At 37.4% G+C, this 17,744-nt stretch overlaps 1 protein-coding gene and 1 long non-coding RNA gene across 2 annotated transcripts in view; one reads left to right on the top strand and one right to left on the bottom strand.

The window, feature by feature from the left end:
- The window catches only part of LOC309475585 (uncharacterized protein), a 518,877-nt gene that overhangs the window by 224,085 nt on the left and 277,048 nt on the right, over positions 1 to 17,744 (bottom strand). Inside the window, exons 77-82 of the mRNA XM_082138403.1 lie at positions 16,979 to 17,152; positions 16,324 to 16,497; positions 15,880 to 15,909; positions 15,247 to 15,420; positions 14,231 to 14,404; positions 13,554 to 13,727 (exon numbers count right to left, since the gene is read on the bottom strand). Coding sequence (XP_081994529.1) covers positions 13,554 to 13,727; positions 14,231 to 14,404; positions 15,247 to 15,420; positions 15,880 to 15,909; positions 16,324 to 16,497; positions 16,979 to 17,152 — 900 coding nt within the window. The remainder of the gene's footprint in view (positions 1 to 13,553; positions 13,728 to 14,230; positions 14,405 to 15,246; positions 15,421 to 15,879; positions 15,910 to 16,323; positions 16,498 to 16,978; positions 17,153 to 17,744) is intronic.
- Positions 1 to 17,744, top strand: part of LOC309475704 — a 164,250-nt gene that overhangs the window by 95,328 nt on the left and 51,178 nt on the right. The window lies entirely within an intron of this gene.

Raw genomic sequence — 17,744 nt, 5'->3', positions numbered from 1 at the left:
GAATATGATTTTCTTATCGACTACATAAATTAGATTACCCAAAAAGGGAATATATGATCAATTTGTAAGGGTAACCTTTACCAATGTTAATTTCAGTTATCATACTGTTTGTCCTCAAACTTTATATAAGACTTCCTTATCACATGTCACTAAAAGTACCCTTCTTACAATTCCAAGAAAGATAAATTTTCTGGCCGGGAACATTAATCTTTCAAGTGTTCATAAAATTAAACTACTCAACGTAGTAAATAATAAAAGCTTTGTAGCTTGGATCATTACGTTCTCAGGGACTTCGATTTGATGAGCAATAAATTAGATTCAATTTTTAAGAAGATTATTGGGTTTAATAAAAATAAACTAAAGAATACATCACTACGAATCACACAGAGTAAATATGAGTATATAGCAAAACTAACAATACAATTCAAAACAAAACCATCGAAATAAGGATAATAATAGGAGAGAAAGGAAGATGTCTTCCTAACATTGTCCGGGAAGCAGACACACTCTGTCAGTTCAAAGCTAGACTAAAAACACATCTCTTTGACCTAGCATTCACATAACACATTAAATACTTCTATAATTCCATGTTAGGCTGCATAGATTAGGCCAGCCGGAACCGGGAACACTTCCCATAAATCCTGATGTACTCGTTACATCATAAGAAGAATGGCGTCTACGTTAATATTAGTCTCTCTGCTTATACCGAGGTTTACCGCAGTCCGCCGGATCCAGATCAGATGAAGGACCTGTGCCTGGACGCGACGACAACGCAGTACTGAAGTGTCAACCAGTCTCTCCGTTTCTAAAGTGAGGTGGATCCCGGCCGTATCCAGATTAGATGGTGGATCTGCACGTGGACCCAACCACGCATCCTGAAGTGCCGGCCTCATCGACACGACCAATCAGACATCTGACCTGTAATGCTGCGTGGATCATAATCATACACTGTTCGCTCGTTGGCCAGAGGAGAACTGGCCCCCGACTGAGCCTGGGTTCTCCCAAGGTTTTTTTCTCCATTCTGTCACCTGATGGAGTTTTGGTTCCTTGCCACTTTTGCCTTGGCTTTTGGCTTGCTTAGTTGGGGACATTTAATATTCAACAATATTATTGGTCTGCCTATTTAGGGTGGACGATAATGCAATTTTCTTCTAGAAACAAACTTTGTTGTATTATTTTCATGTTATCAATGTGAAGCTGCTTTGATACAATCTGTATTGAAAAAAGCGCTATATAAATAAAGGTGACTTGACTTGACTTGAGCCACGAAAGCCCTTATGCTGGCTTTGTGTGTGTGTGTGTGTTTGGAATGTCCTATTGCGCTGCGCTCCCCCCCGGGGTGAGCCAGGCGTTTGGTTTTCCCTTGAAGCTTCGTGGCGTGTCTCTGGAGTCTGGACCAGGGGTTCCCAAACTTTTTCGTTCTAGGACCCACCTAGACAAGTATAATCAATCTCAAGACCCACTTGCACTGGTGCTACCAACTTTCTCAGTTGGTCGCACCACCATGATTTGGTCGCACATTTTTTTTTTTTTTTTTTTTGCTACATGCCATGGGATTAATCAATGCATGCTGATGGTCTTAATCTGCATTCCCTAGTTTTGCACTGATGTAAAAAGACTGACAGTGACAAGCCTTCATGTTAGCAAAATATTTTTAACTTTTAACTTTTAAAAAAACTTTTAAAAACATGTGTGTTCTTTAATGTTTGATTATAATTTTACCGTCTTCACATAGGGATGGGAAATGATAAGATTTTATCAATAATAATAATGCCACTGACGATTCTGATTATCGATCCGATTCTTTAACGATTCTCTTATTGATTCTTGATAGCACTGTTTGGAAAAATGTAGTCATATGCTTTTCAAAAAAAACAAGGGGTTTTATTTATTTTAAAGCTTAAGCTTGAGTAAGCAAACTGTACTTTTTATGTAATTTATGTAATAAATAGAACTTTATTGTAAAGTGTTACCGATTCAAACGTCTCCTGAGTTCACTGTTGGAAAGATCAGTTGTCCATTCATTAAAATGAATCGTTCAAAGGAGTCATTAGTTCGCGAATTGGACGTGTCATGCGCGTTGTGTGATTATCCCAGCAGTTAGGACATAGACATCCAAGATTTGTGTCAACACAGAAAACATTTCATCACTGGATAGTTTTTTTCGTTTAATTAAAGTGTTGTTTTATGTCAGCTGAATGTCTGGGACGCTTTTCAGAGAAGATAAGGCAACAACTTATTTAGCATAATTCACACCCAGCGGCAATTGAGGAAGAAAAAAAAAATCTCAGAATGCTCCACATGAAACTTTGGTCTTCCGACCTTTTACCACCGTGTCGATTTATTTTGATTAATATGTGCGAGGGAGAGAGAGCAAGACAGCGCTTAGGTTGGAGACGGTGAAGTCTTTTTTACACTTTCGCCTGGCTCCGAAGAGAGAGAGAGAGAGCGCGCGCGCGCGACCGTCTCTCTCTCTGCTCGTTCTTTCAGTTAAACATGCACTGTGACTCTGTCACAAGTTACTCAGCGATCAAATAACACTTTGGCGGGCGCTAAAACTCATAGTCGTTTGGTCATTAATCGGACTGGTTTTGTTTCACTCAATTGGTGCCTTTGTGCGACCCACCTTTTCTCACTGTGTGACCCACAAGTGGGTCGCGACCCACAGTTTGAAAACCACTGACTACCTCCTGGGGTGTCATACATGTCATAACGCCAGGGAGTCTCCAGACATCGTGGCGTCTTGTCGAAAGTAAATTGCGTTAGTGTTGACCCAAAGCTTTTTAAAGTTTGTTAACACAATCGCTGAATGTTTCTTTTGCACACCTTTTTATAACTTGTTTAGTGTGGTTGTCTTATTCTAAAGTACATACATTCACACATACATAGACTACACAATTACCCTAAACATATAATAATTTAGGTGTGTATTTTTGTCCTTACCCTTAATGTTAAAAGAAGGAAATAAGGGTTGAAAATGTTGACAATAATTTATATATCTGGGTACATTTCTCATATTTTTAAGGTTTCCCAAAACCGGAAAGATAAGGAGGCAGAGTGGGTCATTCGGCAGGCATCAGGAAGGACCAGATGATCACAGCCCATCAAACTGCTTGAGTTTGTTTACATTGTCTGAAAAAAGATCGGTTCAGAGGATGTGTTAGGGGAGCACATCGGCGAGACGCAGTATGGGATAGACAGCCACCAACATATGCTGTTAAAATAAATTGTGTTCCTGTTTTTTAAGTTAAGGCTGCACCACATTGCCAGAATTACAAACCACAGCTTAAAGAGCAACAATATGCGACAGAAGCTTAATAAAACGCTCTCGGTTACTAACGTAACCTCGGTTCTCTCTAGATGAGGGAACGAGTGTTGCGTAAGCTAGCTTACGCTACGGGAAAATTCCTTTTTCTCGAGAATACTGAAGCCAAAAATTATCCTTAATTTTGCATTAATTTAAAATGCATTGCTGCATAAGGAGACCTAGGCGAGGCAGCTTGCGCGCCTATTGGCTGCCCTGCAGCAACTGCTGCAACCTATCGAGGGACAGCTCGTGACATAAGCACCAATGAGGGCACGTCACATGTCTATGTCGCCTATGTCTATAAAAAGAGGGTCCCGATAAGTTGCTCTTTGGTTTTTCATATTGAAGCGAACCAGAAGTAGCACAAGCACGGCAGGGTTACGCAACACTCGTACCCTCATCTAGAGAGAACCGAGGTTACGTTAGTAACCGAGAGCGTTCTCTTACGAGAGTACTCTCGTGTTGCGTAAGCTAGCTTACGCTACGGGAACCCAATGTGAAACGCTGTGTGTGCTAGAATATCCACATAATATTCTCCAAGGGCATGTGCCCGAGGATACACATAATAGTGGTAAAAAGAATATAATTAACACTTTCTGAGTAGGGGAAAAGGGTGCTTAGTACAGTACAACAGCCGGGATAACATCCATATGCTGCATCTCATAGAATGATTTAATCTGTTTGTCAGCCAAAAGAACTCTGAGCCCGAGGGACAGACATGAGAGTATAGTTACAGTCAGGGGAACAATCAGCCTGATCTGTCGATCTAATTTCCGTGCCGGCAGCACGTACCTAATATACAGTCTGTTCAGACGTGACTCGAGCAGAGCAATACGTGTCATACTAGACTGACAATAGTTTGGCCTGTAAGGCGGGAACTTCCAGGTTATAAAACCTTTTAAATGTAGACAGAGAGGCCCAGCCTGCCGCCATACAAATATCCTGGAGTGAAACTCCGCTAGACCATGCCCACGAAGAGGCCATGCCTCTGGTGGAATGAGCTCTGATGCCCAAAGGACATCGAAGGTCCTTAGACCTATAAGCCAGAGCGATAGCATCCACTATCCACCTTGATAAGCTCTGTTTCGACGTGGCTAACCCTTTAGTATGGCCACCGAAGGAAACAAAGAGCTGTTCTGACTGCCTGAAAGCAGCAGATCGATCAACATATATAACGCCCTAACAGGGCAGAGAAAATTCACATCGCCTTCATCATCAGATCTTGGGAGAGCTGACAGTGAAATGACTTGTGATCTGAACGGAGTGGAGAGCACTTTGGGGACATAACCGTGTCTTGGTTTAAGGATGACTTGGAGTCATTAGGCCCAAACTCAATGCACGTAGCACTCACAGAGAGTGCGTGAAGGTCACCCACTCGCTTAACTGAAGCGAGAGTCTCGAGGAAAATGGTCTTAAACGAAAGATACCGCAGATCCACGGACTGAAGTGGTTCAAAGGGGTCTCACTTCATCACAATATATATGCGTGTATATATATACACACACACACACACACACACACACACACACACACACACACACACGTATATATATATATATATATATATATATATATATATATATATATATATATATATATATATATATATATATATATATATATATATGTAATATGCATTACACCTATCTGGTTCTGTTCAAGGATATTTTCTTATGGAAGTCCATTGTTATAATTATTCATATGTATGCAGTGTTATAATAACAACTACGCCGTCATCCGGATATTGTGCTGTGCAAAAAAATAAATAAAAATAAAATATTGCGAAAAATTTTATTAAACAAATTAAAATATATATATATTTTACAACAAGACAACAGAAGAAACTCACTGGAACTTAAAAAAAATTTCGGAGCTCAACTTACTGTAACAAAACTGAGCAACATACTGTATTGCTGGTGACAAAAACACAGATTAAATGTAATCATTTTTTTTTTTTTTTGCTGTAAGATGCGCAATGGTTCTTTTTTTTTTTTACTTTTTAACTTTTTTATTGAATTTTTAAAATGACAGAATTCAATATCAAGTCCTTGACGCATTACTTTTACACATTTTCACATTTAGTAACAATATAGTTTAAATAAAAAGAACCAAAAAAATAAAAAAGAAAGAAAGAAAAAGAAAAAGAAAAAAGAAACTTAAAATAAAGGGCATCACAAACGTATGTTAAATTCATTTAGCAGAGATAGGCCTACAGATCTTTGGGCTTTTCAATTTTTTTTTTTAAACTTTAGGCTCTAAAGACTCTAATATATTGTAAAGGCTGCTTAAAAATGCGATATAGCCTATACTGTCGTAATGACCCGCTGATCGCTGTCAGATTCTGTGATATAAATGCCCGCATTGCATTGTGGCTAATGGGCTTAGAAAAAAGCCCGGCTCGGCCCGTGTTCTGGCTTACTGTAATATTTAACCGGTAATAAGACCGCAATAATATTATTAAAATAAAGAAATGAATACAATGATATTAACATATAAATGTTGATAGATGTAGTGTTGTAGTTTTAAAAATATCAAAAAACAGAAAAGCAATCCAGCTTCGAAATAATAACCAAAAAAGAACGAAATAATAACCGAAAAAGAACGAAATAATAATACAGCGGCAGCGCCGCTGTAAGAACTGATTTTCCTGCTATAAACAAAACGCACCCTGCAATAAAGCCATAAAATGCACCCTGGACAGAAGATAGCAAAGTCAGAGCACAGAACCTTGTCCTGCCCAAACTTATCTCCTTGTCCCCTTGTTTGACTTCAACTCATCCCCCCTCTCCCTCCTCAAGGCACTGAAAGTTCATTAAGAATGTCTATATATCACATATGGTGTATCTTGTGAATATGTTGTTTTTCCTTTACATGTGAGGTGTCATTTTAATGGTCGCAGTGCGATTGGTAAAATGGTCTTAATTTCATTGCAGTCATTGGTTTAATGAAAAAGATTGAGAACTTAGGAGAATCCTGTATCTGCTCTCTGGCTGATATCTCTTTACGATATCTCAAGAAACCAGGTGCTACCCCCCTGGGGTAAATGGATTGGCCCAAACAACTCTAAACAACATTTGTTTAACCCCTTTTGTTCTGATATGGTATTTAAGGTGAGGGAACAGAGCATACTTTGGGACTTTTTACCAGCCCCCATAGTGATGTTTCAGGGCTTTCCGGTTGGAGAGCCCTGACACATTACTATGTCTTTGTCAGGAAAATATTACTTACTTTTAGAGTCATCTTTGGGTAAATGATGTCATGTATTTTCTGAATTGGCTTTTAATAATTTACTTCTGTAATTGGCATGATACATTTTACCTGACAAATAAATGTTACATCTTGAATTATTCTGAAGTTTTAGAAATCATTCATTTTAGTAGATTAATGTGTAGTCTGGTGTTTCTGCAAATCTTTGTCCAGGATAGATCAAACTGAAGGCACTATGAATGGAGCATGGGGTACATCTTAGGAAGACCTTCTGATTTCTGACTATCTCCTGACTTGGCATGTTGCACGCAGCAAATATTATAAAAAATTACACCAATGGGTCTGCAGTGTGCGGCTGCATAGGGTAAAATATTTGCACTGCACCCTCTGACTATTTCAGGACTGGCTAGTTTGTGATCGTGAGCGCGCAGTCGCGACGTGACGTCTCAAAGCGACACTAGGTCCGTAATGAACGAATAATTGAAAGTATGGGATAATCAGAATAATCAAAGATCTAAATTAATTCATAATCAATATTTATGATTATTCTCTAATCAGAAATACGATCTAAATTTGATTATCATTTGAAATTGGAGTCAGATTAAGCGTAGAGCTAAAGTAATACTAAAACTAAATTCCAATAAATTAAGTGAACTTCACTGGAGCGCTGAAAAGACAAACACGCATTAAACCTTCGCCAGGCCGTTGGATTCCGTCATTGGGCCAATGGGTGGTCCTTACACCGCCACTCCCACCACGCGCAATCACGCGCTGTGCGTAGGGCACCGACTTGCTGAGGGGGCACCAAAAATAGCCTAATGAAAAATCAATAATTATAATGCAGATATTATTTCAGTATATATTAGGCACATTTCAGGCATAACAAAACAGGCATAACAGGAGTATTTAATTGCTCTAGAGATGGTGCCCCCCAATAACTCGATATCCCATCAAGCCCAGCGGTCTGCTGGATTGCACAATTTGCGCACAATGCGCAGCACCTGACGAAAGATAGTAGGAGGTGTATAAAAGACTGGGAAATGTTTAAAATCATAAAGGAATTATGGTTAGGGCACCAAAATTGCTAGCAGCAGCACTGCACATATAACCTGGCTAATGTCAGACCTCTTTCTCTTTGAGACGTGGTCTGGGAACCACATTCATTTTCTCGTATTTGAGGCGTGGTTTACGAATGCCCAGAGCCGTTTATTGGGCACTACAAATGTCTATCAAATGTGCCTGTACGTAGCTCATAGCCAATCGTTTCAATACCAGATTACGTATGTAGAGCGACAGATAGGCTATTCAACGAAGAAGACGACGATGGGTCAGAGAAACAGCACCCGACCCGTTTCCCGACAGCAGCACTAATTAAAATCTGCACCCGACCCACACCCGAAATAAAATCAGTTTAGACTATCACATTATAGACACACTTACAAATATGTTTATTGCCAGGTCATACAGAAGTTATTACACGACAATTAACACAAGGACAACTTCAGCCGAAGCTGTCAAAAGGCCGGTACATGAAGAACATGGCTAACGTTACCACAAAACTGAGTAACTTTTAGCCTTATAACATTTCACCAATCGAACAGCAGTTTTACCTCAAAATATCTTCTTTTTATAATATTTGGAAGCCAACATCAAAAATAAAATTAGATTAATATCACAGCCCTAAAGTGTAACGAGAATAAACTTTTGTTTAGTTATATCGGCCATTACTATCACTAGTGGGGACTCACTCTCTCTCTGATTGTGAATAGAAAAAAACATTTAAGACAAATGGTTTAATATATCGTAAAGCATGATTAAGATGAGAGGGCAGTGATCAACCCACCAAACCCCCCACCCAAACATTTTTATTACTGATCTGCATGATTCACGTGGGTCATGATTTTAGGCCAATTATTCCGGAAGAATCTCATCCCTGAAAATGTCCACAAATGAAAAATGACAGTAAGGCATAAATAAATCATGTAGTCCACAACAATTTAACGTTCAATATCACTTGATACATTTGAGTGCTAAATTTGGCAATGACAGTTATGATTAGCAATATTTAATTTCTTCAATATGGATGAGTTTAATTCCAATATCATCATGATTGTAGGCCTTATACTAAAGACTTCTTTATTCTTGCTTCATCTCAGCTCTGACCAAGATCTTCTCAATCCATTTCACCTGTAAATAAAATAAAACTAACATTTGTAAGAGTACTAAACCAACAATAATCATTCAATATCACTTATGTGTACATGTATATTTTTAATAATGCTGTTACTAGTCATTTTAAATAGTAATACATTAGAGCTGTATGATAAACATTTGTCGAGGAGGTGTGGTTTGAAGCAGTTTAAATTTGCTATTAAATACATGCATTTCTGTATAATCACTTTGAATTCGTAGGTTTTAAATGGTCTCACCAAAATCCCTGTTCATTTTAAAGATATAAAACTGATCATTGCTAAGCTACGTAATATGCTATCTGTTTCTGATGCAGAAAAGTTAGTTCATGCATTCATGACCTCGAGACTAGATTACTGTAATGCTTTATTAGCTGGTTGTCCTGCATCCTCAATAAACAAGCTACAGTTAGTCCAAAATGCCGCCGCTAGAGTTCTTACTAGATCAAGAAAATATGATCATATAACACCGATTTTATCATCACTGCATTGGTTACCTATAAAGCTCCGTATTAATTACAAGGTATTGCTACTGACTTATAAAGCCCTAAACGGCTTAGCTCCAGTCTATTTATGGATCTTCTATCGCTCTTTAAGATCACTAAATTCAAGGCTTTTGGTCATACCTAGGATATCCAGATCCACCAAAGGAGGGAGAGCATTTTCACATTTAGCTCCAAAACTCTGGAATAGTCTTCCTGATACTGTTCGTTACTCAGACTCGCTCTCCCAGTTTAAAACTAGATTAAAGACGCATCTCTTCAGCCAGGCATTTATATAATATTTTTAATCTTACAGTTAAATCCGGTCTCTACTTCATAAACGCCAGAGGAGAACTGGCCCCCCGACTGAGCCTGGGTTCTCCCAAGGTTTTTTTTCTCCATTAGGTCACCTGATGGAGTTTTTCGGTTCCTTGCCACTGTTGCCTTTGGCTTGCTCAGTTGGGGATACTTAATTTAATTAATCAATCAACAATACTATTGATCAGCATTACCCAACGTGGATGTTTTACACTAGAAACAAACACTGATGTACTATTTTATCTAATACTGTGAAGCTGCATTGATACAATCTGTATTGTGAAAAGCGATATATAAATAAAGTTGACTTGACTTGACTTGATCTTGTCAGTTGAGAACAGAGTTTTTATTTGAATATAGAATGTACATTTTAGATTAAGTTGTACAGACATCAGATCCTCACCCGTTTCTTAGAGTTTATAAAGTAAAGAAAGCCTAAAGCAATGTGACGTGATGCTTGTGAAAGTAGAAACACACAAGAGACAGAGACATTGATCATGTGAGGCTGGACGGCTGTGAGCTAAATAAAGCTATTGTTCAATAAAGTTGTTTGTTCCTTAGTTTTTTCTCCAGAAACCACTAAAGTACAAACCCCGCCCCCGGCTGATTCTAGAGATTTCTTAGGTCATGTCAAGCCAAGTCACCTTCATTTATATAGCGCTTTTTACAATGCAGATTTTTAAAAAGCAGCTTTACAGTGATAACAGGAAATTAATGGAACAGATTGTTTGGCTGTACAGCAGCTCTAGAAGAAAGTCATTCTCCAGTTTAAGTAAGTACAAGGTTGATTCATTTCTGTTGTAAAAATCATTACACTGTAAAAGATTTTGGGTGCAGCACTTGTGCTTGTGCAATAGAAACCGTATTCTCTTTTGAGTCCATTATATTGTGAACACCAAAAGGACTGAGGTAACTTTCGGGCTGGTTCGCTTTCTGGTTCACTTTAAGTGAACTGGGTTTGGTTCTTTTAAAACAAACTATGTGACAACACCCTGAATATTCATCTTGCCTGCATAATACAGATTTTTTGTCGTTTTCATGGATCAGTGTGGATGAGGATAATTTTTACTGATTGCCGATGAAACAAATCTACTAACCCCTAACCTACCCTAAATCCTAAACTTAACCTAGAAGTTATGTAGCACATCATGGTAGAGAGCATTATGGTTTTTCACAATCAGATCCATCCATGATTTTTCTGAAGTCTGAACTATCTTGTCAGGTGACAGTGATTGACCAATGATTTTGAATGAGCTGTGGGGTGGGCTTGTGCTTAACTGGTTTTCAATCAATTTACATTTTGCCCTCATTGTTTCAATAAAACTTAATTATTTTTTCCTTGCACAAATATTTAAAGACTGTCAGAGATAAATGAAAGTATTTTTAACATCACAGTGATGTTTACTCACCTCAGTGTACAGTTTGAGTCTCGTAGCAGGTCTCTGAGCTCCTGTAAGTCTCTGATCATATTGTTTCTCAGATCAAGCTCTTTTAAAAACTGCAGTGCTTTTGAGTTTGTCAAAGACTGAGTTAAAGCAGAAACATCTGTAATGCCACAGTTTTTTAGCCTAGAAAGAGACAAACAGACAGAGATCATCTTACTTTCACCAGATCACAAAACACATGACTAAGGTGAAATATGTTTCACTTTAAACAGTCTTTTCAGCAGCAGAATAAAGTGTCTTGGTTTAAACTGTTGAAGTGTTTGTTAAAGAGATCCTCCACACAAGGTTACAGTTGGTTTACATATATGATGGTTTATTGTTTGAAAAGTTTAAAATATTATTTTTCCTCACAAACAATTATCGTTTTTTTTTTTTTTTATCAACTGGGGTCATATGGATAACGTGTGTGCTTTGTGTGGTTTATGAAGCGTCATCTTTGGAGGTCCAGTACATAGAGAGAGATTATTTATCTAAAAATCTTGTTCATCTGAATAAACTCATAAATCTAAGATGGCATTAAGGAATGTAAATGATGAAACTTTCAGTGTTGGGTAGAGTATCTCTTTTTCGCTACACTACTACAATACACTTTTGTCCCTCTATTGGTGAAAAATAAAGCTAACTACTGGAGTTACTTTTCTCTGTGTAAGTGTGTATGATGCAAGTCATTTCCTATGATATCCAAACAGCTCTAAAAATACAGTTCAATATTACAGGTTTATCAAAGTGTATTTGGGTAAATCCACAGTTTGGAAGACTGATCTGTTTGCACTCTCAGATTAATAACGTGTTATTTAAAAAAAAAAAAAAAAAAAAAAACCTGGCTGCATAGAGTAGCTTTAAACATTTTGATTCTTTCAGTCGTTCCTATCTCAGGTGGTACAAAGCACAACCAGGCCTGGATATACGGGGTGTTGAGCACCTATTGATCTTTAAACCAGACAGAGCACTTCAAGCACCTCTAAACAGATGGGAAGACGGAAGAGTTTTGAAATAGACTGAATTACTACATATGTTTATGTAAGGAATAATTGACTCCGCTTCGCGTCGTGACCGCATTACCACCTCGGGTGTGCATTATTTTTCTAATAATTCAACGGCCTGGAGTCAATTATTCCGCGTTTTACCGTTACCACACCTCAAAACATTGTTCAGATGATGTATTTCAAGACGTTTGTCACGTTTTTGTCATTAAAACGCTCTTGTTTGTAGGACTAATTTCTTACACATCAATTTCCATGCCTTTGTTGCTAATTCCAAAAAGTAATTTAAGAGTTAGTAACGGAGGTTTGAGCCACTGATAGCAGACTAATGCAGTTATAAGTCCAGTTATTAGATAGACAGATAGAGAGACAGAGAGAGGTTGCAATAATGAGACAGAAAAGCATGTGTGTCAATATTATTTTATTTATTTATTAATTCATTCGTTTTAATTCATGGATTTTTTGTATTATTGACAGTAGGCTGTAATGAAAACCCGTGCAGCAGGACTATCTATTTATGTATATTATTCGGTTCAATGTTCTATTGATTATAGATAGGACAATATACTTTATTTATTAAAATTAAACTGCACATTTCCATTGATTGTGAAGTTATCGAAAATGGCAGATCAAGCGCATGGGGCTGCATGTTAGCAGAGGTAATATATAGTAGCCTATTATTATATTATTATATAGCGGTTAAGTCCAGCTCGTAGGAAGAGAAAACTTGACGCTGAATACTCTGCGCCTGATGCGTTTCGGACAGTGGCATAGAAAGCCCGCATCAGGGTATTTAAAGCGTCTGCCCCATCTCTCTCTACTTTGTCCACATACGTATTTTTGCCCTTAAGCCAGTCGTTACATTGACAGCCCAAGCTGTTTTTTTTTGTGTGTGTTTTCTTCATGTTTTTCCCATGTTTTTCCCCTCGAGTCTGATCTAGCGGTTCTTCACTGATTGTTTTATGTCTTTTGTTGTTGCCTGCTGCTTCTGATGTCCTCTTCCGTTTATTTTTTTATTTTATTTTTTATCTGGGTTATCCAATACTGCCGTCGCCCAGTTGTTAAAATTTTCATGTTCACTATAAATATTAAAATTTACTTCCGGAAAATCAAAATTGTCTGTTTTTTTTTTTTTTATTGTTATGAATTGTATTTGATATGAATCCTATTTTCCGTTATTACAGTTAAATAGGCGAAGTGATATGGAACTGTAATGCGGTCGACCTGCCTGGAACTACTTTAGCCATGCGCTTCCCTGAAAATAATTGCACACATTAGAACGTTCGTCAACCAATCAGATACAAGCATTCAACAGCCCTGTAGTATAAATGTATTTATTTGGCTTTCAAAACTTTTAAGTGTTACTATTGTGGTGTGTGTGTGTGTGTGTGTGTGTGTGTGTGTGTGTGTGTGTGTGTGTGTGTGTGTGTGTGTGTGTGTGTTATTAGATTCCACAGATCTGCAAAAGGAAAGAGTCAAAGAACTGATGTGGGTCTCATAAGCACGTGATTCATTAACTGGACTACATGAAAATTGATTTTAAACAAAATGTGATATCCCAAATGTGGTTTATGTCCATTAGAGAAGTTTGAGAACCACTGTTGTATGTGAATGTTACTGACCTCAATATCTCCAGTTTACAGTGTGAATCCTTCAATACGTCACATAAGTGATTCACTCCTGTGTTTTTTATTTGATTCTTATCGAGGTCCAGCTCTCTCAGGTGTGATGGGTTTGATTTCAGAGCTGAAGTCAGGATGAGACACTGTTTCTCTGTAATACTGCATCCACACAGACTGAAGACAGAAAGAGAAAGAACAATGACTCAGATCAATGTGAACCACCTAACTGAAGTTCTACATCAGACACTTAGATTAATTCCTATATTCTATAAGATGTTGTTTATTCTCTTTCATTTTTCTTCCATTTGTTTTATGTCTCTTTTCTTTACTCTTTATCATAGAGGTAGATTTATTTTCCACATTTACACAATCAGTACATTGTATTAAATTCTTCATATTTAACACAATAGACCATCAGGTTAGATGACATATTTAAATTTATGTGGATTAAAAAAAATGAGGCTGTTAGAAATTTTTTAATATATATCAGTGTACTAAGATTTATTACTAGTTAAAAGACATTTAAAATAAAGTGTAACAGAAGGTGCCGAGCTATAAACACTATTTATATACACTATATATACCGAGCTATAAACACTATCACTATTACTGAGGTTTGATTTAAACTGTAGAAGTGATTTTAAGAATTATGATTGATGTATGTGAATGTTACTGACCTCAATATCTCCAGTTTACAGTGTGAATCCTTCAGTACGTCACATAAGTGATTCACTCCTGTGTTTTCTATTTTATTCTCATCGAGGTCCAGCTTTCTCAGGTGTGATGGGTTTGATTTCAGAGCTGAAGTCAGGATGAGACACTGTTTCTTTGTAATACTGCATTCAAACAGACTGAAGACAGAAAGAGAAAAGACAAACTGAAGAGCTACATCAGACACTAGTTTAATTCCTGATACTCTGTTTTTAAGGCTGTCACACTAGTTCTGTGGAAGATGTCGATTCTTCTCTATTATTTTTCAACAATATATTTTGTCTGTTTTCTTTACTCTTTATCATAGCAGCAGATTTCTGCAGATCGACATTTACACAATCAGTATATTGTATCAAATTCTTCAACTGTAACACAATAGACCTTAGTCAGGTTAGACTCCATATTGAATTTTATGCATATGAAAATGAGATTGTGAGAAAATTTTTATATATACTGGTACACTAAGATTTATTACTTACTAGTTAAAAAACATTTAAAACAAAGCATATTTTATCTTAAAATAAACAGAGAACTGTAATCTCACAGTAACTGCTGTACAGTATAATGTTACTGTCAGGTTTCGTACAGGAAGCAGACAAAAAGATAAGTTTAAGTGCTTTATTTGCAGAACGGAACGGATCCAGTGGAGAATGGTGAGTATGCAGATAACAGATAAACAATGGTAACTTAACTCAATGATAATAATGTCTCTATTGCAAGTGATGATGGCAGATGACAGATGAACCAGGCTGAAGAAGATCGGGAAAGCAGGTGTGTGTCAATGTTAGAGACGGGTATTGACGAGACCAGACCAAGAGTGAGTAACTGAGTGCTGAATATAAAGGTGAGCTGGTGATGGGATCAAGTGGCAGTGATTACTACTTAGAGGAGAGTAAGTGCAGGTCTGCGCCAAGGAGGATTCTGGGGAGTGTAGTGCATAGACAGATGAGGAAGACAGACGATGGATGTGACAGTTACTTACTCTAGTTTCTCCAGTTTGCATTGTGGGTTCATCAGTAGATCACTGAGGTTTTTCACTCCAGAGTCTCCTAGTTTATTCGCGCTCAGGTTCAGCTCTCTCAGGTGTGATGGGTTTGATTTCAGAGCTGAAGTCACAGCAGAACAACCTTTATCTGTCATATCACAGCTGCCTAACCTACATTTGGAGAAATGAGAAAAAGAAAATATTAATTCTGAAAAGTTATAGCATCTCAATAACAAATAAAGGACAAATTCCACTCTAATTGTTTGTGCCCTTCAATGGCAGAGGAGACACGATCTGTAGGGACGTTCAAAACGAAAGTGATTAACTGAATTCCTTCATGAAGGGCTCTTCCACAAGTCTGTTAACAAAGGGTACATGTGATGGTCAGTTTTTAATTTTACATTACAGTTTTTTATTGAATGGTCATGTGACCCAGAAGACGAGGCCTTGTGATTCATTTTAAAGACAGAGAGTTTGAGTAAACATAATTATGATCAGAATAATTCAAGTTGTTTTTGTTTTGTTTGTGATATATAGGCCTATTACACACATTTACATCTTGAATTTCATATGAAGTTTAAATAACTTAACAGGTAAAAAATGTTTTTAATAAGGTAAATGTGACTTTACCAGTGTCCAAAGAAGAGACAGCAAGTTTTTCTAAATTTGAGAGCAGAGAGAACACCCACACAAACATTAAGCACATTTTAAAAAGCTTCATTACAAAATGTATATTTATTTGCAAAACTCATATTATTGTAAGAAAAGCTAATGGGCTGCTGGACGCCATACTGCGTTGTCATGGTAACATTCCAAGTGAAGATAATGAGGAAATTACATTGTCTTTTTCTTCACCAAGTGTGTTCCAAACAGCTTCATTATGACACACAAAAGCCCTGATGCCCTTAAAGTCTCCATTTCAAGACTATCAGAGTGAAGAAGGCATAAGGATGCTCACTTACAGTTGGAATTCACCAACAAACTCAGGACACTAAGACACCAGACTCGGTGTCTTGATTTAAACTGTAGAAGTGATTTTAAGAATTATGATTGATGTATGTTATTGTTACTGACCTCAATATCTCTAGTTTACAGTGTGAATCCTTCAGTACGTCACATAAGTGATTCACTCCTGTGTTTCCTATTTCATTTACACTCAGGGTCAGATCTCTCAGGTGTGATGGGTTTGATTTCAGAGCTGAAGTCAGGATGAGACACTGTTTCTCTGTAATACTGCATTTCCACAGACTGAAGACAGAAAGAGAAAAGACAAACTGAAGAGCTACATCCGGCACTAGTTTAATTCCTGATACTCTGTTTTTAAGGCTTTCACACTAGTTCTGTGTGCTGGAAGATGTCAATTCTTCTCTATTATTTTTCAACAATATATTTTGTCTGTTTTCTTTACTCTTTATCATAGCAGCAGATTTCTGCAGAACAGCATTTACACAATCAGTACATTGTATCAAATTATTCAACTTTAACACAATAGACCGTAGTTAGGTTAGACTCCATATTGAATTTTATGTTTATGAGGTTGTGAGAAAAAAATTTATATATACTGGTACACTAATATTTATTACTTACTAGTTTAAAAAACATTTAAAACAAAGTATAACAGAAGGTGCAGACTCAGAGCTATGAACACTATTACTTGAGTCCTGTTATCTTAAAATAAACAGTGAACTGTAATCTCACAGTAACTGCTGTACAGTATAATGATACTAACACTAGTTTCTCCAGTTTGCATTGTGGGTTCATCAGTAGATCACTGAGGTTTTTCACTCCAGAGTCTCCTAGTTTATTCCCGCTCAGGTACAGATCTCTCAGGTGTGATGGGTTTGATTTCAGAGCTGAAGTCACAGCAGAACAACCTTCATCTGTCATTTTACAGTCTCTTAACCTACATTTGGAGAAATGAGAAAAAGAAAATATTAATTCTGCAAAGTTATAGCATCTTCAAAACAAATAAAGGACAATTTTCAAACAGTTTTTTTTTGTGCCCTTCAATGGCAGAGGAGACACTATTTGCAGGAACATTTGAAATGAAAGTGAACAACTGAATCCCTTCATGAAGGGCTCTTCCTCAAGTCTGTTAGTGATGGATTGCAGAGTTCACACGGCATGATTTTAAAAGTGGTAAGATCACTGTTCTTTCCACACTACACGACTATCTGGGGTAACATTCAGGTGCTGCTGTGTGAACTGCATGTTGGATCTATAACAAGCGGCAACATTCTGATCTGAAAAATGAAGCCTACCCGGAAGTGCGAAAAACTGCAATACATCGAAAATCCGCTAGGAGCAGGTCCCAAAAGGGAGCAAATGTCCATAGACCCCCATGTTAAAATGTCCGTTTTCACAGCGTAAATTCATGTTTTTACAGGTTGGTCCCATGGACTTTTATTGTATTTTTCGATAGGTTCCCAGTGCCTGACAACCATGAGGGCTGTGAATTTTTTTCTAACTCGTTTGTTTAGATCATATTTAGATAT

Source organism: Leuciscus leuciscus (genome assembly GCF_965113295.1).
Source record: "Leuciscus leuciscus genome assembly, chromosome: 15".
NCBI lineage: Eukaryota > Metazoa > Chordata > Actinopteri > Cypriniformes > Leuciscidae > Leuciscus > Leuciscus leuciscus.
The sequence above is the reverse complement of the archived record's forward strand: the minus strand, read 5'-3'. Positions and strand labels throughout refer to the sequence as shown.